The 26565-nt window shown below is 47.6% G+C and overlaps 1 protein-coding gene across 1 annotated transcript in view; it reads right to left on the reverse strand.

Annotated features, from left to right (window-relative positions):
- Nucleotides 1-5883: 5883 nt before the first annotated feature.
- Nucleotides 5884-26565, reverse strand: part of LOC309543506 (uncharacterized protein) — a 194277-nt gene continuing 173595 nt past the window's right edge. Inside the window, exon 10 of the mRNA XM_082275981.1 lies at nucleotides 5884-6248. Coding sequence (XP_082132107.1) covers nucleotides 5899-6248 — 350 coding nt within the window. The 3' untranslated portion in view covers nucleotides 5884-5898. The remainder of the gene's footprint in view (nucleotides 6249-26565) is intronic.

Here is a 26565-nt window from a genome sequence, read left to right on the forward strand (position 1 = left end):
TGTAGGGAAGGTGACTGTAGGGAACGTGACTGTAGGGGTGGTGACTGTAGGGAAGGTGACTGTAGGGATGGTGACTGTAGGGATGGTGACTGTAGGGAAGGTGACTGTAGGGATGGGGAGTGTAGGGATGGTGACTGTAGTGATGGTGACTGTAGGGATGGTGACTGTAGGGATGGTGACTGTAGGGATGGGGAGTGTAGGGATGGTGACTGTAGTGATGGTGACTGTAGGGATGGTGACTGTAGGGATGGTGACTGTAGGGATGGGGAGTGTAGGGATGGTGACTGTAGGGATGGGGAGTGTAGGGATGGTGACTGTAGGGAAGGTGATTGTAGGGAAGGTGACTGAAGGGAGGGTGACTGTAGGGAAGGTGATTGTAGGGAAGGTGACTGTAGGGACGGTGACTGTAGGGACGGTGACTGTAGGGATGGTGACTGTAGGGACGGTGACTGTAGGGATGGGGAGTGTAGGGATGGTGACTGTAGGGATGGTGACTGTAGGGATGGTGACTGTAGGGATGGGGAGTGTAGGGATGGTGACTGTAGTGATGGTGACTGTAGGGATGGTGACTGTAGGGATGGTGACTGTAGGGATGGGGAGTGTAGGGATGGTGACTGTAGTGATGGTGACTGTAGGGAAGGTGACTGTAGGGATGTTGACTGTAGGGAAGGTGACTGTAGGGATGGTGACTGTAGGGATGGGGAGTGTAGGGATGGTGACTGTAGGGATGGTGACTGTAGGGATGGGGAGTGTAGGGACGGTGACTGTAGGGATGGTGACTGTAGGGATGGGGAGTGTAGGGACGGTGACTGTAGGGAAGGTGTTCTCAGGGTCATAGTCAGCATTTTTCTTCCTCTAAACACAATGAGTAAAGTTAATGCCAAAGAGCACAATTTTGGTCTCCTCTGAGCACAGAACTTTCTCCCAATCCTTCTCTGAATCATTTAGATGTTGATTGGGATGATTGTAGGGAGGGTGACTGTACATGTGCCTTCCTGAGGAGTGGGACCTTGCGGGCGCTGCAGGATTTCAATCCATATCCACTTATTGTGTTACCAATGGTTTGTTTGGTGACTGTGGTGCCAATTACCTTGAGATCATTGACAAGCTCCTCCCATGTAGCTCTGGGCGGATCCCTCACTTTTCTCATGACCATCCTCACCTCATGAGGAGAAATCTTCCATGGAGCTCCAGACTGAGGACCATTGATGGTTATTTTATATTTCTTCTATTTGTGAATAATCGCTCCAACAGTTGTCTCCTTCTCACCAATCGTCTTGCTGATATTCTTGTAGCCATTCCAGCCTTGTGCCGGTCTCCAATCTTCTCCATGATGACCTTTGACAGCTCTTTGGTCTTCCCGTGATGGTGAGCTGTGATTGGAGGGAAGAGATTCTGTGGGCGGGAGTCTTCTATACACATAACGAGTTGTCTTCTTACACTGACAGGACTAATCTGTGTACCACATGAGCCCCTACTGTAGCCGGTCTGTGGGGGGCGGAGTTATTGTTGGTTGGTTGGGGATCAAATACTTATTTTACTCACTGAACTGCAACTCCATTTATAACATTTGTATCATGTGATTTTTCTGATTTTCTGTCTCTATCATATAAAATACACCTATGATAAAAATTATACACCCGCCATTTCTTTGTAATCTGCAGGGATCAAATCATTATTTCCCCAATGTATAAACTTGTTAAAGCTAAACTGCCCTACAGAGTGTAATGTACAGATCACTGAAGTCTGATCACATGACTGTCTGCCTATGTGGATGAGTGTCATGTGACCTGAGTGGGAGGAGCCAAAGAGATTAGTGGGTCTCTGAGATGCAGGTTGTGACACACAAATCCTGAAATGTGCCAATTAGGGAATATTAAACCTTTGTATGGACACTCCCTCCGTTGTGTCTACAGTCACCATGTGGTCCTCAGAAGGTCAGCATTTCATATCTGACAGAGTCTGGCTTTACCAGGACAGACAATGGGAGGAAACCAAGTCCCAGGATGTGAAAACTGCAATACTAAACTCCTGTTTTTGGCTAAAATTGTGTAAAAACATTTCTTAGATAAAATGTTTATTTGTAAAACAACGAAAAGTTTCAAAGCAAAAAAGAATTCCCAGAGCACTCGGTGTTATCCAATGAGAGCTCAGCTCTGGATGTCTCTCAGGTACGCGCTCTTCAGTTTAAACCTCAGGTGCAGCCATATGGAGGCATGGAAGACATACAATCGTATCTCTGGCCAGGGAGGAGTCACAGCTCTGGGGGAGGGTTAAAATCTCTGGGGGGAGGAGTCAATGTTTTGGAGGAGAAGGGGCTAAAGCTCTGGAGGGGGAGGAGTCACAGCTCTGGAGGGGGAGAAGCCACAGCCCTTGGGGGGAGGAGTCACAGCTCTGGTGGGAGAGTGCATTACTGTAACACAATGGCGTGAACAAGCCCTTAGCTTGAGCTACTGAGCTTTGTTAACACCACACTTTTTACAAGGAAAATCTGTAAAAAATAAAAACAAGCTGCACCTGCTGGTTGGATTTGAAAAGCTGTATCCTCATATATAATATTTCATTTTTTATTTAAAAAAAGTGTTTTCAAGGCCCCTTTCACACAAATAATCCAATCAGGTCCATCTGTCATTCTTCCAGGCAGACCTGATTGGAAGGTCCATTCATCCCTTTGTCCGTTTACACCCGCCTACCTCCGGGTCTGATCAGGACTGCTATAACAAGGGAAAGGACTCTGTCAGTGCAGATCAGAGGTAGCCAGGTGTAAATTGAGAGCAGAGTTTGTGTTTCCTGGCCGCCCATAGAGCAGAGAGCGGTCTGTCCGTGTCCTCTCTGCAGACACTGAGCGGACACAGACCTGACATCACCCCGCTCTGCTCCAATCAGCTCACAGATCCTGGGCTGATCACAATGGTATCTGCCCCATGTGACCGGAGCCTTAGTCCTAACCATAATAATTCATTCACAGATTCTCAGAGCGATTGTAAATCATTCTTACCAGTGTTTGACGATTTTTCCGCCTTGCTCGAATCTCCTACAAAACAAGAGAAATGAATGAAGAGAAGACAAATCATTACACAGCAATGTCTTCAATATCATTCAATATAATTATATATTCATAATTGGATCGATTAATAACACAGAGCTCAAATCACCCCCAAATAAATCCCAACCCCCGCACTGATCTCAGTGTCCACAGTGCTGCTTCATGTATGGAATGTCTAGAATGGGTAATTGTGCCTAAGCAGAACCCTGAGAAATCTACCTTTCCTTTAGTCTTGAATTCCTGCTGAAAATATAATTGCACTTCCTGTGCCTAGGCACTCCTGATATAAACTCACTTCCTGTGCCTAGGCACTCCTGATATAAACTCACTTCCTGTGCCTAGGCCTTCCTGATATAAACTCACTTCCTGTGCCTAGGCCCTCCGGATATAAACTCACTTCCTGTGCCTAGGCACTCCTGATATAAACTCACTTCCTGTGCCTAGGCCCTCCGGATATAAACTCACTTCCTGTGCCTAGGCCCTCCGGATATAAACTCACTTCCTGTGCCTAGGCCCTCCGGATATAAACGCACTTCCTGTGCCTAGGCATTCCAGTTCTGTAGCTTCAAAGCTGTAAATTTGCAGTGTGAGATCATCATTGGCCTTGCTGCCTCTGACTAATTGTCTCACCAGGTTTGGAGAGGTCATTACTGAGTTGCTCACTGTTCTCCTTGCTGGAGGGGAAGTCGTACCCGAGGAGCTACAGTGGAAGGATCTCCCCTCTTCTGCTTTATCCAATCTATGGATCTGTACTTCCTCCACCTCTATCATTACCCCACCATTTATCAGATCACTATTGTGATGGGACTCACCGTCACTGGAAGTGAAAGAAAGGTACTTAATGGACACTGAGAATATGGTTTGGATTGCTTCAAGTGGGACAGTAATATTCATCAGCCATGTGTCTAGAGAAATATGGGAGGACAGTTCCTGGCCTGTTTTATTCTGAACATGTCCATTGAAAGAGCCAATCACATTGGCCTCTGTTCCATGTTCTTCAATGTCAGAGACGGACAGTCTGTCACTAGTGGTCTCTTCCTATTGTCTGTGTATTGAGGTGTGATGTGGATTCTGTTAAGCCTGCCTGTCCCATTGTTAATTGTTAATGACCTCACATATTGTTTCTGTGCAGATGGCTAGATAATTAGTTCAGGTTAATTCTATTTCTGTATACAATTTCATCTGCATATGATAATGTAATCAGGCAACCCCTGACCTGTGTGTGGTAATCTGATCAGGAGGGGGAGGTCCATGCTGTATATAAACTGTGTGACTGTTCAATAAAGGAGAAGGTTCCTTAAAGTGGAGTTCCAACCTGTTTTTCATCTTAAAAGTTTTAGTTCGGGCTGTCCATTCTCAACAACAATTGGGCATTTTTTTTTTGGTGTTTCTTACCTTATCTTTAGGGCAGTCTAATGTTCACTTCCTCCTCCCTCCTCGGCCGTGGCCGCCGTCGTCACTTCCTGTTCTGCATTGCCTCATGGGAGCTGTTTGTAATCACTCCCAGAAGGCAATGGGCAGTGACGTGGGCGGCCGGTCTCTCCTCATATCGCGTTTTTTCCAAACTGGAAATGACGCATGAGAGGCGGAGTCAAGCGCCTCCGGCGCCATCTTTAAGAAGGGAAACACTGCTATTTTTGCCAGTGTTACCCTCAAATCGTTGCAGACCGATCGGTGCTTTTCAGTTGTCCATAAAATACAAGGGCATGATTCTATAGTCCTTAGAGCTAACTAAGAACAATATAAATGAATAGGCAGCAAAAGCACAAAGCAAAGCACGTTATCAGCTCACTAGAATCCTGGCAAGATCAACAGGTATTTTTTGAACTTATCAAACATATACAAACAAAATGCTTTTAGCTGTATATATAGAAGACCAAAAAGGTGCACATAAGAGAAGTAAATTCTTAGAGTTTAAATATATTTTAATAAAGGCACTGTGATTTCAGGGAGGCGGGGAAGGGATATAGAGGGTGGCAACTTCCTCCTCATCCGATGTCTCTATAGCAACCTGTACTATGCCTAAAGCCTAGTACTGCCCATGTGCGGGATTTCCTGTTGCATTCTGGGTAGCCAGAATGAACAGCAAGCAGGAAGAAGGTCACCAAGTCTTACACTGCTGCTTCAGATGCCCTTAGTAAGATGACAACGCACAGGCAGCAATTTTAAAAGTAAGATTTTCACTAAACAAATACACTGTTCAACTCATAAATATGCAAATAGCGGTTTTGTTAAGCGTGATGTATTAATATTAATGGGCTATTTTTGTTAAAAAAATTATTCTGAGGGTGGAACTCCACTTTAACCCATACAAGCTAAGTTGTCGACTAGCTTTGTATGGGGGCGGCTGGAATATCTGATATCTATATTCAAGACTGAAGGAAGCCGTATACTGACGGAAGGCCACAAGCACAGTGTGGGTCGCGGTTCCGTTACAACTAGTTATCAGGAAGGGGGGGGGAGAGGTTGGACAAGAAGAAAGAAACCCCTGCCTATAGCAAGATAGCCCTTCCCCCACAAACGGATACAGTGCAGAACAAGGCATTGTAAGTCTCTAATGGAGAAAAGATCATCTGCAGGCAGCTGACAGACAATACTGATGACCTTTCCATTGTCCTCGGCTTCCACAGTACAGGTCACCTTTCCCAATTACTAATATTCCCTCCTGTGATAAGCGGCACGGCCAGCACTGCACCCCTCCTCCTCCTGTCTGCATTCACTTCAATAGGAACTTCTGGTTCAGCCAGATATTTGTGTTCATGAATCTTCCACCTAATCCTATTGGCTGAGGGTGATGGGATGTACATGGAGCGCCCCCTCTGGACTCATCTAATGAATGACATATGAACACATCATACATATGAAGAATACCCGGGGATCTCACCTGTCAGGTGCAGAGTATATCGCTTCTCTCGGACGGTCTTGGACTGACTGTGTGTCACCTCACACCGGAGGGACGCATTATTATCGCTCATCTTCGGGGTGAAGGTCACTGTGCTGGAAGATTCATATAGCTTGTCCGATCCGATCACTAGATCCGATATTGTCACCTCAGATTGGGGGAAGGTGCTGAACTCCTTATACCATTTTATTTGTAGGTCTCGGGGGGAATATCCGGATATTGTTACTTGGAATGAGGCCTCCTGATTGGCTGTCACTCTCGTTGGATGGACAACAATGTCGGATAATGTGGGCGGTCTCTCTGTAATGATAAATGTAAAACACGGTCAGATTCTGGGGAATCGGAGAACAGATAAGTGTCAGATAATGGCTTTGGAGCTGGTCGGCCTTTAAACAATGTACATCATAAATGTTTTATTTTTGTTCTCTTCTTTCCCTGAGGTCCGGCCTCCACCAACCGAATACCCAGAATGCCGGATACGTCACCCTGACAACTCAAATAGTTCACAGATCAGAAACCAGAGTTCATGGAAAGGTGTAATATTAATCTTGTACAAGGTAATGGTCATGGAATATGGTGGCCCTCCTGCAGACTGGGTTGGAGAGGGTATACAGTGCCTTGCGAAAGTATTCGGCCCCCTTGAACTTTGCAAACTTTTACCACATTTCAGGCTTCAAACATAAAGATATAAAACTGTAATTTTTTTATGAAGAATCAACAACAAGTGGGACACAATTATGAAGTGGAACGAAATTTATTGGATATTTCAAACTTTGTTAAATAAAAAACGGAAAAATTGGGCGTGCAAAATTATTCAGCCCCTTTACTTTCAGTGCAGCAAACTCTCTCCAGAAGTTCAGTGAGGATCTCTGAATGATCCAATGTTGACCTAAATGACTAATGATGATAAACAGAATCCACCTGTGTGTAATCAAGTCTCCGTATAAATGCACCTGCACTGTGATAGTCTCAGAGGTCCGTTTAAAGAGCAGAGAGCATCATGAAGAACAAGGAACACACCAGGCAGGTCCGAGATACTGTTGTGGAGAAGTTTAAAGCCGGATTTGGATACAAAAATATTTCCCAAGCTTTAAACATCCCAAGGAGCAATGTGCAAGCGATAATATTGAAATGGGAGTATCAGACCACTGCAAATCTACGAAGACCTGGCCGTCCCTCTAAACTTTCAGCTCATACAAGGAGAAGACTGATCAGAGATGCAGCCAAGAGGCCCATGATCACTCTGGATGAACTGCAGAGATCTACAGCTGAGGTGGGAGACTCTGTCCATAGGACAACAATCAGTCGTATACTGCACAAATCTGCCCTTTATGGAAGAGTGGCAAGAAGAAAGCCATTTCTTAAAGATATCCATAAAAAGTGTTGTTTAAAGTTTGCCACAAGCCACCTGGGAGACACCAAACATGTGGAAGAAGGGGCTCTGCTCAGATGAAACCAAAATCAAACTTTTTGGCAACAATGCAAAACGTTATGTTTGGCGTAAAAGCAACACAGCTCATCACCCTGAACACACCATCCCCACTGTGAAACATGGTGGTGGCAGCATCATGGTTTGGGCCTGCTTTTTTTCAGCAGGGACAGGGAAGATGGTTAAAATTGATGGGAAGATGGATGGAGCCAAATACAGGACCATTCTGGAAGAAAACCTGATGGAGTCTGCAAAAGACCTGAGACTGGGACGGAGATTTGTCTTCCAACAAGACAATGATCCAAAACATAAAGCAAAATCTACAATGGAATGGTTCACAAATAAACATATCCAGGTGTTAGAATGGCCAAGTCAAAGTCCAGACCTGAATCCAATCGAGAATCTGTGGAAAGAACTGAAAACTGCTGTTCACAAACACCCTCCATCCAACCTCACTGAGCTCGAGCTGTTTTGCAAGGAGGAATGGGCAAAAATGTCAGTCTCTCGATGTGCAAAACTGATAGAGACATACCCCAAGCGACTTACAGCTGTAATCGCAGCAAAAGGTGGCGCTACAAAGTATTAACTTAAGGAGGCTGAATAATTTTGCACGCCCAATTTTTCAGTTTTTTATTTGTTAAAAAAGTTTGAAATATCCAATAAATTTCGTTCCACTTCATGATTGTCTCCCACTTGTTGATTCTTCACAAAAAATTACAGTTTTATATCTTTATGTTTGAAGCCTGAAATGTGGCAAAAGGTCGCAAAGTTCAAGGGGGCCGAATACTTTCGCAAGGCACTGTATGTTGGTCCTCCTGCAGACTGGGTTGGAGAGGGAATATGGTGACCCTGCTGCAGACTGGGTTGGAGAGGGAATATGGTGGCCCTCCTACAGACTGGGTTGGAGAGGGAATATGGTGGCCCTCCTTCAGACTGGGTTGGAGAGGCTCCTTCACTTGGGACAGAAATATTTATCAACAATTTCCCTCAGAAAATCTATGAAGATAAATGATTTCCACCTTTTCAGACTGCTGGAACATTGTATAAGTTTGTCTCATAGACTGTTGTAGACTGGTGCCAGACAGTCTAAGTTGGGTTGGGATCACTGTTTGTTTTGTGTGTCCAAATGTGTGCCTCTTAGGTGTGCATTCCCATTGTTAATTGAGTGTAGCACCCTCTAGTGTGTGCTAGAAGTGAGTGTAGGCAAACCATACTCTGACTCACATTTAGGCTGGCGAGTCTTAATTGGGTCAGGGTCTATTAGAGGTCAGGACTCGTCACAGCAGCTCTCTGAGGCCTCTCTGTTTCTAGAGTGTTGGAGAACGTTCTGGAAGATAGTGGCTGGAGACTAGGAAGGGCTGCCCAGCATATTTGGAGGCCTCTGGCAATTTTCTGGGAGTGGGCCTGGCAGGGGGCCTGGGATCCTTTAAATATTAATGAGTCATGTCGGCAGGGGCAGTCAGATTAAAGATGGAGATTCAGTGTTAAGGAGGCTGTCGTGGCCTGGAGGGGGGTGACCTGCCTTGGGCCTGGGATCGGGTGCTGGAAGGATCCTGCTAGAAATACAAACTGAGGGGGATTCCTGGAGGCACGGAAGCAAGAAAGGACAAAGGGAGTAGTGCAACACTGTGGGGACTTACAAAGGAGGAAGACTGCCACATGTAGCCAAACTCCCTTAAAGACAGCGGTGGTCTTAAGTCTTCTATCCTTTCCCTGGGAGATTACCTGAGAGTCAGCTGGGTGGGCAGAGGAAGAGACAGTCGAGTGGACTGGTGTAGAGGGGCAGCCAGGACGGCTGCTATAGGGGCAGATGCAGCCAGGTGGGCTGGCAAGCCTGAAGAAGTGGTGCTACGGTAGGATCAATGGCCACAAGGGAAGCTGCTTTTGCTTCAATTTTGCTACTTTCCAGAGACTTTGAGTTCCTGCCTGTAATGGGCTGACAAGGGGCCGGTCAGTTCCACCAGGTGTGAACCAGCAGGAGCTGTACAGAGGAAGAAAGGAACAAAGTGTGGGCTGGTGGAAAGCTAAAGAAGTTGGAGCTGTATATAGGAAGCTGTATATAAGATACTGTAAATAGGAAGCCGTATATAGGAGACTGTATATAGGAAGATGTATATAGGAAGCTGTATATAAGAAGCTGTATATAGGAAGTTGTCACTGAAGATTTTGTTCCAGTCAAGTAGGCACCCCATAATCTCCCATCCCTATCCAAGTTATTAGCTCCCTAATAAATAATAAAAACAAAGCTCTGGACCGTTCTCTGACTCTGAGTGCCTGTGAAGATTCAATGTGCCTGGCTGTGCCGGAGTGGGGGATCTTTTTCATCTGCAGCTCCTATGTGGGGTGTGCTGCATGATTCACCTATTGTTTCTGTCTGTCTGCTCATCTCTTGGAGAGGTGATTAATATTGTGACCACTTTACCTGGTTATGGAACAATTGTGGGATGTTATGTGTTTATAGCTATTATAATGTGTATCGTATTTTGTATCCAGGGTTGTGGGCTGGGTGCTGGACGGTTTGGTCACCTAGGCTGGTTTAAGTGATTAGTTGTTAATTATTAGTTCATGTAATTAGATCATTGTCAGCTATTAGTTGCTAGATGTGGATTTACATTATGTTTGTGTTGGCTGTTCCTTAGTTATGTTAAATATTTTTGTATACAGTTTCCTTTGCATACGATGATGTGATTGGTTACCTAGTCTGGTGTGCTATATACTCTGTGTGATTTTACAATGAAGTGAGTTCCAGTTTGCATCTAAGGTATTGTAGGCTAGTCTTGGATGCTCAGCAATCATACCCGGTTCCTGGGTTCAGACTGGAGGAAGCTATATCTTGATGGAAGCACCCAAGCTGGGTGCTGGATAGTTCCGTCACAGGATGTATGCCAAAGGAATGGTCCAGGATGGAGTGAGTGTCAAGGACACAAAATCCAGGATAGAGTGTATGTCAAGGACATGGCCCAGGATGGAGTGTATGTCAAGGACATGGTCCAGGATGGAGTGTATGTCAAGGCCATGGTCCAGGATGGAGTGTATGTCAAGGATATGGTCCAGGATGGAGTGTATGTCAAGGATATGGTCCAGGATGGAGTGTATGTCAAGGATATGGTCCAGGATGGAGTGTATGTCAAGGACATGGTCCAGGATGGAAATTATATCAAGGACACGGTCCAGGATGGAGTGTATGTCAAGGACATGGTCCAGGATAGAGTGTATGTCAAGGACATGATCCAGGATGGGGTGTATGTCAAGGCCATGGTCCAGGATGGAGTGTATGTCAAGGTTATGGTCCAGGATGGTGTGTATGTTAAGGACATGGTTCAGGATGGAGTTTATGTCAAGGACACGGTCCAGGATGGGCTGTATGCTAAGGACATGGTCCAGGATGGGGTGTATGTCAAGGCCATGGTCCAGGATGGGGTGTATGTTAAGGACATGGTCCAGGATGGGGTGTATGTTAAGGACATGGTCCCGGATGGAATGTGTGCCCCCAGAATCATACAATTAGTCAGGTAGATGAGTTTGCTACCTATAGTCAGGCTGTGGAGCAGTAGACATGGGAATTATGATAATTTGATGCACACTGGTAAAGCTGATCAATAAATTGGAGTAATGAGTAGCTGGGGAAGATAAGCTGGCCATAGAGCAGGGACCGGCCAATTTCTAGTCAGTGATTGGCTGTCCCTGCTCGACATCATTAGATCAAATTCTGTCTAAGTGATATGCTGGAAATTTTTGTTGATCAGCAGCTGCAGCGGTTTATCGATGTATTCTGACAACAGTTGGTCCTATTGTCAGAAGACAATGTCCCAGCAATGCCCCATTCCTCCACCCACCTTGTCTGTTTGGATGGAGGAATCGGTTAGGTTTCTTACAATCAGCCTGTTAGGAACGTGGATGCCGGGAGCCAGAAGGCTAAAGGTTTTGTTGCTGATATTTTGTTTCTAATAACCTCTGGAGAGGTGGAATTTCTGGGAAGGTGGAATTTCTGGGAAGGTGGAATTTCTGGGAAGGTGGAATTTCTGGGGAGGTGGAATTTCTGGGGAAGGTGGAATTTCTGGGGAGGTGGAATTTCTGGGAAGGTGGAATTTCTGGGGAGGTGGAATTTCTGGGAAGGTGGAATTTTTGGGGAGGTGGAATTTCTGGAGAGGTGGAATTTCGGGGAAGGTGGAATTTCTGGGGAGGTGGAATTTCTGGGAAGCTGGAAGAATTTCTGGGAAGGTGGAATTTTTGGGGAGGTGGAATTTCTGGGGAGGTGGAAGAATTTCTGGGGAGGTGGAAGAATTTCTGGGGAGGTGGAAGAATTTCTGGGGAGGTGGAATTTCGGGGAAGGTGGAATTTCTGGGAAGGTGGAATTTCTGGGGAGGTGGAATTTCTGGGGAGGTGGATTTTCTGGAAAGGTGGAATTTCTGGGGAGGTGGAATTTCTGGAAAGGTGGAATTTCTGGGGAAGTGGAATTTCTGGGAAGGTGGAATTTCTGGGAAGGTGGAATTTCTGGGGAAGTGGAATTTCTGGGGAGGTGGAATTTCTGGGGAAGGTGGAATTTCTGGGAAGGTGGAATTTCTGGGAGGTGGAATTTCTGGGGAGGTGGAATTTCTGGGGAGGTGGAATTTCTGGAAAGGTGGAATTTCTGGGAAGGTGGAATTTCTGGGGAGGTGGAATTTCTGGAAAGGTGGAATTTCTGGGGAAGTGGAATTTCTGGGGAGGTGGAATTTCTGGGGAGGTGGAATTTCTGGGGAGGTGGAATTTCTGGAAAGGTGGAATTTCTGGGAAAGTGGAATTTCTGGGGAGGTGGAATTTCTGGGAAGGTGGAATTTTTGGGGAAGTGGAAATTCTGGGGAGGTGGAATTTCTGGGGAGTCGGAATTTCTGGGAAGGTGGAATTTCTGGGAGGTGGAATTCCTGGGAAGGTGGAATTTCTGGGGAGGTGGAATTTCTGGGAAGGTGGAATTTTTGGGGAGGTGGAATTTCTGGGAAGGTGGAATTTTTGGGGAGGTGGAATTTCTGGGGAGGTGGAATTTCTGGGAAAGTGGAATTTCTGGGAGGTGGAATTTCTGGGGAGGTGGAATTTCTGGGGAGGTGGAATTTCTGGGAAGGTGGAATTTCTGGGGAGGTGGAATTTCTGGGGAGGTGGAATTTCTGGAAAGGTGGAATTTCTGGGAAGGTGGAATTTCTGGGGAAGGTGGAATTTCTGGGGAAGGTGGAATTTCTGGGGAGGTGGAATTTCTGGGAAGCTGGAAGAATTTCTGGGAAGGTGGAAGAATTTCTGGGAAGGTGGAATTTTTGGGGAGGTGGAATTTCTGGGGAGGTGGATTTTCTGGGGAGGTGGAATTTCGGGGAAGGTGGAATTTCTGGGGAGGTGGAATTTCTGGGGAGGTGGAATTTCTGGGAAGCTGGAAGAATTTCTGGGAAGGTGGAATTTTTGGGGAAGTGGAATTTCTGGGGAGGTGGAAGAATTTCTGGGGAGGTGGAATTTCTGGGGAGGTGGAATTTCTGGGGAGGTGGAATTTCAATTTCGGGGAAGGTGGAATTTCTGGGGAGGTGGAATTTCTGGGGAGGTGGATTTTCTGGGAAAGTGGATTTTCTGGAAAGGTGGAATTTCTGGGAAGGTGGAATTTCTGGGAAGGTGGAATTTTTGGGGAGGTGGAATTTCTGGGAAGGTGGAATTTCTGGGGAGGTGGAATTTCTGGGGAGGTGGAATTTCTGGGAAGCTGGAATTTCTGGGAAGGTGGAATTTTTGGGGAGGTGGAATTTCTGGGGAGGTGGAAGAATTTCTGGGGAGGTGGAATTTCTGGGGAGGTGGAATTTCTGGGGAGGTGGAATTTCTGGGGAGGTGGAATTTCAATTTCGGGGAAGGTGGAATTTCTGGGGAGGTGGAATTTCTGGGGAGGTGGATTTTCTGGAAAGGTGGAATTTCTGGGAAGGTGGAATTTCTGGGAAGGTGGAATTTCTGGGAAGGTGGAATTTCTGGGGAAGTGGAATTTCTGGGAAGGTGGAATTTCTGGGGAGGTGGAATTTCTGGGAAGGTGGAATTTCTGGGAAGGTGGAGTTTCTGGGGAAGTGGAATTTCTGGGGAGGTGGAATTTCTGGGGAGGTGGAATTTCTGGGAAGGTGGAATTTCTGGGGAGGTGGAATTTCTGGGGAGGTGGAATTTCTGGGAAGGTGGAATTTCTGGGGAAGTGGAATTTCTGGGGAGGTGGAATTTCTGGGGAAGGTGGAATTTCTGGGGAAGGTGGAATTTCTGGGAGGATGGAATTTCTGGGAGGTGGAATTTCTGGGGAGGTGGAATTTCTGGGAAGGTGGAATTTCTGGGGAGGTGGAATTTCTGGAAAGGTGGAATTTCTGGGAAGGTGGAATTTCTGGGGAGGTGGAATTTCTGGAAAGGTGGAATTTCTGGGGAAGTGGAATTTCTGGGAAAGTGGAATTTCTGGGGAGGTGGAATTTCTGAGAAGGTGGAATTTTTGGGGAAGTGGAAATTCTGGGGAGGTGGAATTTCTGGGGAGGTGGAATTTCTGGGGAGGTGGAATTCCTGGGAAGGTGGAATTTCTGGGGAGGTGGAATTTCTGGGAAGGTGGAATTTTTGGGGAGGTGGAATTTCTGGGAAGGTGGAATTTTTGGGGAGGTGGAATTTCTGGGGAGGTGGAATTTCTGGGGAGGTGGAATTTCTGGGAAAGTGGAATTTCTGGGAAGGTGGAATTTCTGGGAGGTGGAATTTCTGGGGAGGTGGAATTCCTGGGAAGGTGGAATTTCTGGGGAAGGTGGAATTTCTGGGGAGGTGGAATTTCTGGGAAGCTGGAAGAATTTCTGGGAAGGTGGAATTTTTGGGGAGGTGGAATTTCTGGGGAGGTGGATTTTCTGGGGAGGTGGAATTTCTGGGGAGGTGGAATTTCTGGGAAGCTGGAAGAATTTCTGGGAAGGTGGAATTTTTGGGGAGGTGGAATTTCTGGGGAGGTGGAATTTCTGGGGAGGTGGAAGAATTTCTGGGGAGGTGGAATTTCTGGGGAGGTGGAATTTCAATTTCGGGGAAGGTGGAATTTTTGGGGAGGTGGAATTTCTGGGGAGGTGGAATTTCTGGGGAGGTGGAAGAATTTCTGGGGAGGTGGAATTTCTGGGGAGGTGGAATTTCTGGGGAAGTGGAATTTCTGGGAAGGTGGAATTTCTGGGAGGTGGAATTTCTGGGGAGGTGGAATTCCTGGGAAGGTGGAATTTCTGGGAAGGTGGAATTTCTGGGAAGGTGGAATTTTTGGGGAGGTGGAATTTCTGGGGAGGTGGAATTTCTGGGGAAGTGGAATTTCTGGGAAGGTGGAATTTCTGGGGAGGTGGAATTTCTGGGGAAGTGGAATTTCTGGGGAGGTGGAATTTCTGGGGAGGTGGAATTTCTGGGGAGGTGGAATTTCTGGGAAGGTGGAATTTCTGGGGAAGTGGAATTTCTGGGGAGGTGGAATTTCTGGGGAGGTGGAATTTTTGGGGAAGTGGAATTTCTGGGGAGGTGGAATTTCTGGGGAGGTGGAATTTCTGGGAAGGTGGAATTCCTGGGGAGGTGGAATTTCTGGGAAGCTGGAAGAATTTCTGGGAAGGTGGAAGAATTTCTGGGAAGGTGGAATTTTTGGGGAGGTGGAATTTCTGGGGAGGTGGAATTTCTAGGGAAGTGGAATTTCTGGGGAGGTGGAATTTCTGGGGAGGTGGAAGAATTTCTGGGAAGGTGGAATTTTTGGGGAGGTGGAATTTCTGGGGAGGTGGAATTTCTGGGGAGGTGGAAGAATTTCTGGGGAGGTGGAATTTCTGGGGAGGTGGAATTTCTGGGGAGGTGGAATTTCAATTTCGGGGAAGGTGGAATTTCTGGGGAGGTGGAATTTCTGGGGAAGTGGAATTTCTGGGAAGGTGGAATTTCTGGGGAGGTGGAATTTCTGGGAAGGTGGAATTTCTGGGGAAGTGGAATTTCTGGGGAGGTGGAATTTCTGGGAAGGTGGAATTTCTGGGGAGGTGGAATTTCTGGGGAGGTGGAATTTCTGGAAAGGTGGAATTTCTGGGGAAGTGGAATTTCTGGGAAAGTGGAATTTCTGGGGAGGTGGAATTTCTGGGAAGGTGGAATTTCTGGGGAAGTGGAAATTCTGGGGAGGTGGAATTTCTGGGGAAGTGGAATTTCTGGGGAGGTGGAATTTCTGGGGAGGTGGAATTTCTGGGAAGGTGGAATTTCTGGGGAAGTGGAATTTCTGGGGAGGTGGAATTTCTGGGGAGGTGGAATTTCTGGGAAGCTGGAAGAATTTCTGGGAAGGTGGAATTTTTGGGGAGGTGGAATTTCTGGGGAGGTGGAATTTCTGGGAAGGTGGAATTTTTGGGGAGGTGGAATTTCTGGGGAGGTGGAATTTCTGGGAAGGTGGAATTTCTGGGGAGGTGGAATTTCTGGGGAGGTGGAATTTCTGGGGAAGTGGAATTTCTGGGGAGGTGGAATTTCTGGGAAGGTGGAATTTCTGGGGAGGTGGAATTTCTGGGGAGGTGGAATTTCTGGGAAGGTGGAATTTCTGGGAAGGTGGAATTTCTGGGGAGGTGGAATGTCTGGGGAGGTGGAATTTTTGGGGAAGTGGAAATTCTGGGAAAGTGGAATTTCTGGGGAGGTGGAATTTCTGGGAAGGTGGAATTTCTGGGGAAGTGGAAATTCTGGGGAGGTGGAATTTCTGGGGAAGTGGAATTTCTGGGGAGGTGGAATTTCTGGGGAGGTGGAATTTCTGGGGAGGTGGAATTTCTGGGAAGGTGGAATTTCTGGGGAAGTGGAATTTCTGGGGAGGTGGAATTTCTGGGGAGGTGGAATTTCTGGGAAGCTGGAAGAATTTCTGGGAAGGTGGAATTTTTGGGGAGGTGGAATTTCTGGGGAGGTGGAATTTCTGGGAAGGTGGAATTTCTGGGGAGGTGGAATTTCTGGGGAGGTGGAATTTCTGGGGAGGTGGAATTTCTGGGAAGCTGGAAGAATTTCTGGGAAGGTGGAATTTCTGGGGAGGTGGAATTTCTGGGGAGGTGGAATTTCTGGGGAAGGTGGAATTTCTGGGAAGGTGGAATTTCTGGGAAGCTGGAAGAATTTCTGGGAAGGTGGAAGAATTTCTGGGGAGGTGGAATTTTTGGGGAGGTGGAATTTCTGGGGAGGTGGAATTTCTGGGGAGGTGGAATTTCTGGGGAAGTGGAATTTCTGGGAAGGTGGAATTTCTGGGAGGTGGAATTTCTGGGGAGGTGGAATTCCTGGGAAGGTGGAATTTCTGGGGAGGTGGAATTTCTGGGAAGGTGGAATTTCTGGGAAGGTGGAATTTTTGGGGAGGTGGAATTTCTGGGGAGGTGGAATTTCTGGGGAAGTGGAATTTCTGGGAAGGTGGAATTTCTGGGGAGGTGGAATTTCTGGGAAGGTGGAATTTCTGGGGAGGTGGAATTTCTGGGGAGGTGGAATTTCTGGAAAGGTGGAATTTCTGGGGAAGTGGAATTTCTGGGAAGGTGGAATTTCTGGGGAGGTGGAATTTCTGGGGAGGTGGAATTTCTGGGGAGGTGGAATTTCTGGAGAGGTGGAATTTCTGGGGAAGTGGAATTTCTGGGAAAGTGGAATTTCTGGGAAGGTGGAATTTCTGGGAAGGTGGAATTTCTGGGGAAGTGGAATTTCTGGGGAGGTGGAATTTCTGGGGAGGTGGAATTTTTGGGGAAGTGGAATTTCTGGGGAGGTGGAATTTCTGGGGAGGTGGAATTTCTGGGGAGGTGGAATTTCTGGGAAGCTGGAAGAATTTCTGGGAAGGTGGAAGAATTTCTGGGAAGGTGGAATTTTTGGGGAGGTGGAATTTCTGGGGAGGTGGAATTTCTAGGGAAGTGGAATTTCTGGAAAGGTGGAATTTCTGGGGAAGTGGAATTTCTGGGAAAGTGGAATTTCTGGGGAGGTGGAATTTCTGGGAAGGTGGAATTTTTGGGGAAGTGGAAATTATGGGGAGGTGGAATTTCTGGGGAGGTGGAATTTCTGGGGAGGTGGAATTCCTGGGGAGGTGGAATTCCTGGGGAGGTGGAATTTCTGGGGAGGTGGAATTTCTGGGAAGGTGGAATTTTTGGGGCGGTGGAATTTCTGGGAAGGTGGAATTTTTGGGGAGGTGGAATTTCTGGGGAGGTGGAATTTCTGGGGAGGTGGAATTTCTGGGAAGGTGGAATTTCTGGGAGGTGGAATTTCTGGGGAGGTGGAATTCCTGGGAAGGTGGAATTTCTGGGGAAGGTGGAATTTCTGGGGAGGTGGAATTTCTGGGAAGCTGGAAGAATTTCTGGGAAGGTGGAAGAATTTCTGGGAAGGTGGAATTTTTGGGGAGGTGGAATTTCTGGGGAGGTGGAATTTCTGGGGAGGTGGAATTTCGGGGAAGGTGGAATTTCTGGGGAGGTGGAATTTCTGGGGAGGTGGAATTTCTGGGAAGCTGGAAGAATTTCTGGGAAGGTGGAATTTTTGGGGAGGTGGAATTTCTGGGGAGGTGGAATTTCTGGGGAGGTGGAAGAATTTCTGGGGAGGTGGAATTTCTGGGGAGGTGGAATTTCTGGGGAGGTGGAATTTCAATTTCGGGGAAGGTGGAATTTCTGGGGAGGTGGAATTTCTGGAAAGGTGGAATTTCTGGGGAAGTGGAATTTCTGGGAAAGTGGAATTTCTGGGGAGGTGGAATTTCTGGGAAGGTGGAATTTTTGGGGAAGTGGAAATTATGGGGAGGTGGAATTTCTGGGGAGGTGGAATTTCTGGGGAGGTGGAATTCCTGGGGAGGTGGAATTCCTGGGGAGGTGGAATTTCTGGGGAGGTGGAATTTCTGGGAAGGTGGAATTTTTGGGGAGGTGGAATTTCTGGGAAGGTGGAATTTTTGGGGAGGTGGAATTTCTGGGGAGGTGGAATTTCTGGGGAGGTGGAATTTCTGGGAAGGTGGAATTTCTGGGAGGTGGAATTTCTGGGGAGGTGGAATTCCTGGGAAGGTGGAATTTCTGGGGAAGGTGGAATTTCTGGGGAGGTGGAATTTCTGGGAAGCTGGAAGAATTTCTGGGAAGGTGGAAGAATTTCTGGGAAGGTGGAATTTTTGGGGAGGTGGAATTTCTGGGGAGGTGGAATTTCTGGGGAGGTGGAATTTCGGGGAAGGTGGAATTTCTGGGGAGGTGGAATTTCTGGGGAGGTGGAATTTCTGGGAAGCTGGAAGAATTTCTGGGAAGGTGGAATTTTTGGGGAGGTGGAATTTCTGGGGAGGTGGAATTTCTGGGGAGGTGGAAGAATTTCTGGGGAGGTGGAATTTCTGGGGAGGTGGAATTTCTGGGGAGGTGGAATTTCAATTTCGGGGAAGGTGGAATTTCTGGGGAGGTGGAATTTCTGGGGAAGTGGAATTTCTGGGAAGGTGGAATTTCTGGGGAGGTGGAATTTCTGGGAAGGTGGAATTTCTGGGGAGGTGGAATTTCTGGGAAGGTGGAATTTCTGGGGAAGTGGAATTTCTGGGGAGGTGGAATTTCTGGGGAGGTGGAATTTCTGGGAAGGTGGAATTTCTGGGGAGGTGGAATTTCTGGGGAGGTGGAATTTCTGGAAAGGTGGAATTTCTGGGGAAGTGGAATTTCTGGGAAAGTGGAATTTCTGGGGAGGTGGAATTTCTGGGAAGGTGGAATTTCTGGGGAGGTGGAATTTCTGGGAAGGTGGAATTTCTGGGAAGCTGGAAGAATTTCTGGGAAGGTGGAAGAATTTCTGGGGAGGTGGAATTTTTGGGGAGGTGGAATTTCTGGGGAGGTGGAATTTCTGGGGAGGTGGAATTTCTGGGGAGGTGGAATTTCTGGGGAAGTGGAATTTCTGGGAAGGTGGAATTTCTGGGAGGTGGAATTTCTGGGGAGGTGGAATTCCTGGGAAGGTGGAATTTCTGGGGAGGTGGAATTTCTGGGAAGGTGGAATTTCTGGGAAGGTGGAAGAATTTCTGGGAAGGTGGAATTTTTGGGGAGGTGGAAGAATTTCTGGGAAGGTGGAATTTTTGGGGAGGTGGAATTTCTGGGGAGGTGGATTTTCTGGGGAGGTGGAATTTCGGGGAAGGTGGAATTTCTGGGGAGGTGGAATTTCTGGGAAGCTGGAAGAATTTCTGGGAAGGTGGAATTTTTGGGGAGGTGGAATTTCTGGGGAGGTGGAATTTCTGGGGAGGTGGAAGAATTTCTGGGGAGGTGGAATTTCTGGGGAGGTGGAATTTCAATTTCGGGGAAGGTGGAATTTCTGGGGAGGTGGAATTTCTGGGGAAGTGGAATTTCTGGGAAGGTGGAATTTCTGGGGAGGTGGAATTTCTGGGAAGGTGGAATTTCTGGGGAGGTGGAATTTCTGGGAAGGTGGAATTTCTGGGGAAGTGGAATTTCTGGGGAGGTGGAATTTCTGGGGAGGTGGAATTTCTGGGAAGGTGGAATTTCTGGGGAGGTGGAATTTCTGGGGAGGTGGAATTTCTGGAAAGGTGGAATTTCTGGGGAAGTGGAATTTCTGGGAAAGTGGAATTTCTGGAATTTCTGGGGAAGGTGGAATTTCTGGGGAGGTGGAATTTCTGGGAAGGTGGAATTTCTGGGAAGCTGGAAGAATTTCTGGGAAGGTGGAAGAATTTCTGGGGAGGTGGAATTTTTGGGGAGGTGGAATTTCTGGGGAGGTGGAATTTCTGGGGAAGTGGAATTTCTGGGAAGGTGGAATTTCTGGGAGGTGGAATTTCTGGGGAGGTGGAATTCCTGGGAAGGTGGAATTTCTGGGGAGGTGGAATTTCTGGGGAGGTGGAATTTCTGGGAAGGTGGAATTTTTGGGGAGGTGGAATTTCTGGGGAGGTGGAATTTCTGGGGAAGTGGAATTTCTGGGAAGGTGGAATTTCTGGGGAGGTGGAATTTCTGGGGAAGTGGAATTTCTGGGGAGGTGGAATTTCTGGGGAGGTGGAATTTCTGGGGAGGTGGAATTTCTGGGAAGGTGGAATTTCTGGGGAGGTGGAATTTCTGGGGAAGTGGAATTTCTGGGAAGGTGGAATTTCTGGGAAGGTGGAATTTCTGGGGAAGTGGAATTTCTGGGGAGGTGGAATTTCTGGGGAGGTGGAATTTCTGGGAAGGTGGAATTTCTGGGGAGGTGGAATTTCTGGAAAGGTGGAATTTCTGGGGAAGTGGAATTTCTGGGAAAGTGGAATTTCTGGGGAGGTGGAATTTCTGGGAAGGTGGAATTTCTGGGGAAGTGGAAATTCTGGGGAGGTGGAATTTCTGGGGAGGTGGAATTTCTGGGGAAGTGGAATTTCTGGGGAGGTGGAATTTCTGGGGAGGTGGAATTTCTGGGGAAGTGGAATTTCTGGGGAGGTGGAATTTCTGGGGAGGTGGAATTTCTGGGAAGCTGGAAGAATTTCTGGGAAGGTGGAATTTTTGGGGAGGTGGAATTTCTGGGGAGGTGGAATTTCTGGGAAGGTGGAATTTCTGGGGAGGTGGAATTTCTGGGAAGCTGGAAGAATTTCTGGGAAGGTGGAATTTCTGGGGAGGTGGAATTTCTGGGGAGGTGGAATTTCTGGGGAAGGTGGAATTTCTGGGGAAGGTGGAATTTCTGGGAAGGTGGAATTTCTGGGAAGCTGGAAGAATTTCTGGGAAGGTGGAAGAATTTCTGGGGAGGTGGAATTTCTGGGGAGGTGGAATTTCTGGGGAAGTGGAATTTCTGGGAAGGTGGAATTTCTGGGAGGTGGAATTTCTGGGGAGGTGGAATTCCTGGGAAGGTGGAATTTCTGGGGAGGTGGAATTTCTGGGAAGCTGGAAGAATTTCTGGGAAGGTGGAATTTTTGGGGAGGTGGAATTTCTGGGGAGGTGGAATTTCTGGGAAGGTGGAATTTCTGGGGAGGTGGAATTTCTGGGGAGGTGGAATTTCTGGGGAGGTGGAATTTCTGGGGAAGGTGGAATTTCTGGGAAGGTGGAATTTCTGGGAAGCTGGAAGAATTTCTGGGAAGGTGGAAGAATTTCTGGGGAGGTGGAAATTCTGGGGAGGTGGAATTTCTGGGGAAGTGGAATTTCTGGGAAGGTGGAATTTCTGGGAGGTGGAATTTCTGGGGAGGTGGAATTCCTGGGAAGGTGGAATTTCTGGGGAGGTGGAATTTCTGGGAAGGTGGAATTTTTGGGGAGGTGGAATTTCTGGGGAGGTGGAATTTCTGGGGAGGTGGAATTTCTGGGGAGGTGGAATTTCTGGAAAGGTGGAATTTCTGGGGAAGTGGAATTTCTGGGAAGGTGGAATTTCTGGGAAGGTGGAATTTCTGGGGAAGTGGAATTTCTGGGAAGGTGGAATTTCTGGGGAGGTGGAATTTCTGGGAAGGTGGAATTTCTGGGGAAGTGGAATTTCTGGGGAGGTGGAATTTCTGGGGAGGTGGAATTTTTGGGGAAGTGGAATTTCTGGGGAGGTGGAATTTCTGGGGAGGTGGAATTTCTGGGAAGGTGGAATTCCTGGGGAGGTGGAATTTCTGGGAAGCTGGAAGAATTTCTGGGAAGGTGGAAGAATTTCTGGGAAGGTGGAATTTTTGGGGAGGTGGAATTTCTGGGGAGGTGGAATTTCTAGGGAAGTGGAATTTCTGGAAAGGTGGAATTTCTGGGGAAGTGGAATTTCTGGGGAGGTGGAATTTTTGGGGAAGTGGAAATTCTGGGGAGGTGGAAATTCTGGGGAGGTGGAATTTCTGGGGAGGTGGAATTTCTGGCGAGGTGGAATTCCTGGGAAGGTGGAATTTCTGGGGAGGTGGAATTTCTGGGAAGGTGGAATTTCTGGGAAGGTGGAATTTCTGGGGAGGTGGAATTTCTGGGAAAGTGGAATTTCTGGGAAGGTGGAATTTCTGGGAGGTGGAATTTCTGGGGAGGTGGAATTCCTGGGAAGGTGGAATTTCTGGGGAAGGTGGAATTTCTGGGGAGGTGGAATTTCTGGGAAGCTGGAAGAATTTCTGGGAAGGTGGAAGAATTTCTGGGAAGGTGGAATTTTTGGGGAGGTGGAATTTCTGGGGAGGTGGATTTTCTGGGGAGGTGGAATTTCGGGGAAGGTGGAATTTCTGGGGAGGTGGAATTTCTGGGGAGGTGGAATTTCTGGGAAGCTGGAAGAATTTCTGGGGAGGTGGAATTTCTGGGGAGGTGGAATTTCTGGGGAGGTGGAATTTCTGGAAAGGTGGAATTTCTGGGGAAGTGGAATTTCTGGGAAAGTGGAATTTCTGGGGAGGTGGAATTTCTGGGAAGGTGGAATTTCTGGGGAAGGTGGAATTTCTGGGGAGGTGGAATTTCTGGGAAGGTGGAATTTCTGGGAAGCTGGAAGAATTTCTGGGAAGGTGGAAGAATTTCTGGGGAGGTGGAATTTCTGGGGAGGTGGAATTCCTGGGAAGGTGGAATTTCTGGGGAGGTGGAATTTCTGGGGAGGTGGAATTTCTGGAAAGGTGGAATTTCTGGGGAAGTGGAATTTCTGGGAAAGTGGAATTTCTGGGGAGGTGGAATTTCTGGGAAGGTGGAATTTCTGGGGAAGGTGGAATTTCTGGGGAGGTGGAATTTCTGGGAAGGTGGAATTTCTGGGAAGCTGGAAGAATTTCTGGGAAGGTGGAAGAATTTCTGGGGAGGTGGAATTTCTGGGGAGGTGGAATTCCTGGGAAGGTGGAATTTCTGGGGAGGTGGAATTTCTGGGGAGGTGGAATTTCTGGGGAGGTGGAATTTCTGGGGAAGTGGAATTTCTGGGAAGGTGGAATTTCTGGGGAGGTGGAATTTCTGGGGAAGTGGAATTTCTGGGGAGGTGGAATTTCTGGGGAGGTGGAATTTCTGGGAAGGTGGAATTTCTGGGGAGGTGGAATTTCTGGAAAGGTGGAATTTCTGGGGAAGTGGAATTTCTGGGAAGGTGGAATTTCTGGGAAAGTGGAATTTCTGGGAAGGTGGAATTTCTGGGGAAGTGGAATTTCTGGGGAGGTGGAATTTTTGGGGAAGTGGAATTTCTGGGGAGGTGGAATTCCTGGGGAGGTGGAATTTCTGGGAAGGTGGAATTCCTGGGGAGGTGGAATTTCTGGGAAGCTGGAAGAATTTCTGGGAAGGTGGAAGAATTTCTGGGAAGGTGGAATTTTTGGGGAGGTGGAATTTCTGGAAAGGTGGAATTTCTGGGGAAGTGGAATTTCTGGGAAAGTGGAATTTCTGGGGAGGTGGAATTTCTGGGAAGGTGGAATTTCTGGGGAAGTGGAAATTCTGGGGAGGTGGAATTTCTGGGGAGGTGGAATTTCTGGGGAAGTGGAATTTCTGGGGAGGTGGAATTTCTGGGGAGGTGGAATTTCTGGGGAAGTGGAATTTCTGGGGAGGTGGAATTTCTGGGGAGGTGGAATTTCTGGGAAGCTGGAAGAATTTCTGGGAAGGTGGAATTTTTGGGGAGGTGGAATTTCTGGGGAGGTGGAATTTCTGGGAAGGTGGAATTTCTGGGGAGGTGGAATTTCTGGGGAGGTGGAATTTCTGGGGAGGTGGAATTTCTGGGGAAGGTGGAATTTCTGGGAAGCTGGAAGAATTTCTGGGGAGGTGGAATTTCTGGGGAGGTGGAATTTCTGGGGAGGTGGAATTTCTGGGAGGTGGAATTTCTTGGGAGGTGGAATTCCTGGGAAGGTGGAATTTCTGGGGAGGTGGAATTTCTGGGAAGGTGGAATTTCTGGGAAGGTGGAATTTTTGGGGAGGTGGAATTTCTGGGGAGGTGGAATTTCTGGGAAGGTGGAATTTCTGGGGAGGTGGAATTTCTGGGGAGGTGGAATTTCTGGAAAGGTGGAATTTCTGGGGAAGTGGAATTTCTGGGAAGGTGGAATTTCTGGGAAGGTGGAATTTCTGGGGAAGTGGAATTTCTGGGGAGGTGGAATTTCTGGGGAGGTGGAATTTTTGGGGAGGTGGAATTTCTGGGGAGGTGGAATTTCTGGGGAGGTGGAATTTCTGGGAAGGTGGAATTCCTGGGGAGGTGGAATTTCTGGGAAGCTGGAAGAATTTCTGGGAAGGTGGAAGAATTTCTGGGAAGGTGGAATTTTTGGGGAGGTGGAATTTCTGGGGAGGTGGAATTTCTAGGGAAGTGGAATTTCTGGAAAGGTGGAATTTCTGGGGAAGTGGAATTTCTGGGGAGGTGGAATTTTTGGGGAAGTGGAAATTCTGGGGAGGTGGAAATTCTGGGGAGGTGGAATTTCTGGGGAGGTGGAATTTCTGGGGAGGTGGAATTCCTGGGAAGGTGGAATTTCTGGGGAGGTGGAATTTCTGGGAAGGTGGAATTTCTGGGGAGGTGGAATTTCTGGGAAAGTGGAATTTCTGGGAAGGTGGAATTTCTGGGAGGTGGAATTTCTGGGGAGGTGGAATTCCTGGGAAGGTGGAATTTCTGGGGAAGGTGGAATTTCTGGGGAGGTGGAATTTCTGGGAAGCTGGAAGAATTTCTGGGAAGGTGGAAGAATTTCTGGGAAGGTGGAATTTTTGGGGAGGTGGAATTTCTGGGGAGGTGGATTTTCTGGGGAGGTGGAATTTCGGGGAAGGTGGAATTTCTGGGGAGGTGGAATTTCTGGGGAGGTGGAATTTCTGGGAAGCTGGAAGAATTTCTGGGGAGGTGGAATTTCTGGGGAGGTGGAATTTCTGGGGAGGTGGAATTTCTGGAAAGGTGGAATTTCTGGGGAAGTGGAATTTCTGGGAAAGTGGAATTTCTGGGGAGGTGGAATTTCTGGGAAGGTGGAATTTCTGGGGAAGGTGGAATTTCTGGGGAGGTGGAATTTCTGGGAAGGTGGAATTTCTGGGAAGCTGGAAGAATTTCTGGGAAGGTGGAAGAATTTCTGGGGAGGTGGAATTTTTGGGGAGGTGGAATTTCTGGGGAGGTGGAATTTCTGGGGAGGTGGAATTTCTGGGGAGGTGGAATTTCTGGGGAAGTGGAATTTCTGGGAAGGTGGAATTTCTGGGGAGGTGGAATTCCTGGGAAGGTGGAATTTCTGGGGAGGTGGAATTTTTGGGGAGGTGGAATTTTTGGGGAGGTGGAATTTCTGGGGAGGTGGAATTTCTGGGGAAGTGGAATTTCTGGGAAGGTGGAATTTCTGGGGAGGTGGAATTTCTGGGGAAGTGGAATTTCTGGGGAGGTGGAATTTCTGGGGAGGTGGAATTTCTGGGAAGGTGGAATTTCTGGGGAGGTGGAATTTCTGGAAAGGTGGAATTTCTGGGGAAGTGGAATTTCTGGGAAGGTGGAATTTCTGGGAAAGTGGAATTTCTGGGAAGGTGGAATTTCTGGGGAAGTGGAATTTCTGGGGAGGTGGAATTTTTGGGGAAGTGGAATTTCTGGGGAGGTGGAATTTCTGGGGAGGTGGAATTTCTGGGAAGGTGGAATTCCTGGGGAGGTGGAATTTCTGGGAAGCTGGAAGAATTTCTGGGAAGGTGGAAGAATTTCTGGGAAGGTGGAATTTTTGGGGAGGTGGAATTTCTGGGGAGGTGGAATTTCTAGGGAAGTGGAATTTCTAGGGAAGTGGAATTTCTGGGGAGGTGGAATTTCTGGGGAGGTGGAAGAATTTCTGGGAAGGTGGAATTTTTGGGGAGGTGGAATTTCTGGGGAGGTGGAATTTCTGGGGAGGTGGAAGAATTTCTAGGGAGGTGGAATTTCTGGGGAGGTGGAATTTCTGGGGAGGTGGAATTTCAATTTCGGGGAAGGTGGAATTTCTGGGGAGGTGGAATTTCTGGGGAAGTGGAATTTCTGGGAAGGTGGAATTTCTGGGGAAGTGGAATTTCTGGGGAGGTGGGATTTCTGGGAAGGTGGAATTTCTGGGGAAGTGGAATTTCTGGGGAGGTGGGATTTCTGGGAAGGTGGAATTTCTGGGGAGGTGGAATTTCTGGGAAGGTGGAATTTCTGGGGAGGTGGAATTTCTGGAAAGGTGGAATTTCTGGGGAAGTGGAATTTCTGGGAAAGTGGAATTTCTGGGAAGGTGGAATTTCTGGGGAGGTGGAATTTCTGGGAAGGTGGAATTTCTGGGGAAGTGGAAATTCTGGGGAGGTGGAATTTCTGGGGAGGTGGAATTTCTGGGGAAGTGGAATTTCTGGGGAGGTGGAATTTCTGGGAAGGTGGAATTTCTGGGGAAGTGGAATTTCTGGGGAGGTGGAATTTCTGGGGAGGTGGAATTTCTGGGAAGCTGGAAGAATTTCTGGGAAGGTGGAATTTTTGGGGAGGTGGAATTTCTGGGGAGGTGGAATTTCTGGGGAGGTGGAA

Source organism: Pelophylax lessonae (genome assembly GCF_965119305.1).
Source record: "Pelophylax lessonae genome assembly, contig: HAP1_SCAFFOLD_146, whole genome shotgun sequence".
Classification (NCBI taxonomy): domain Eukaryota; kingdom Metazoa; phylum Chordata; class Amphibia; order Anura; family Ranidae; genus Pelophylax; species Pelophylax lessonae.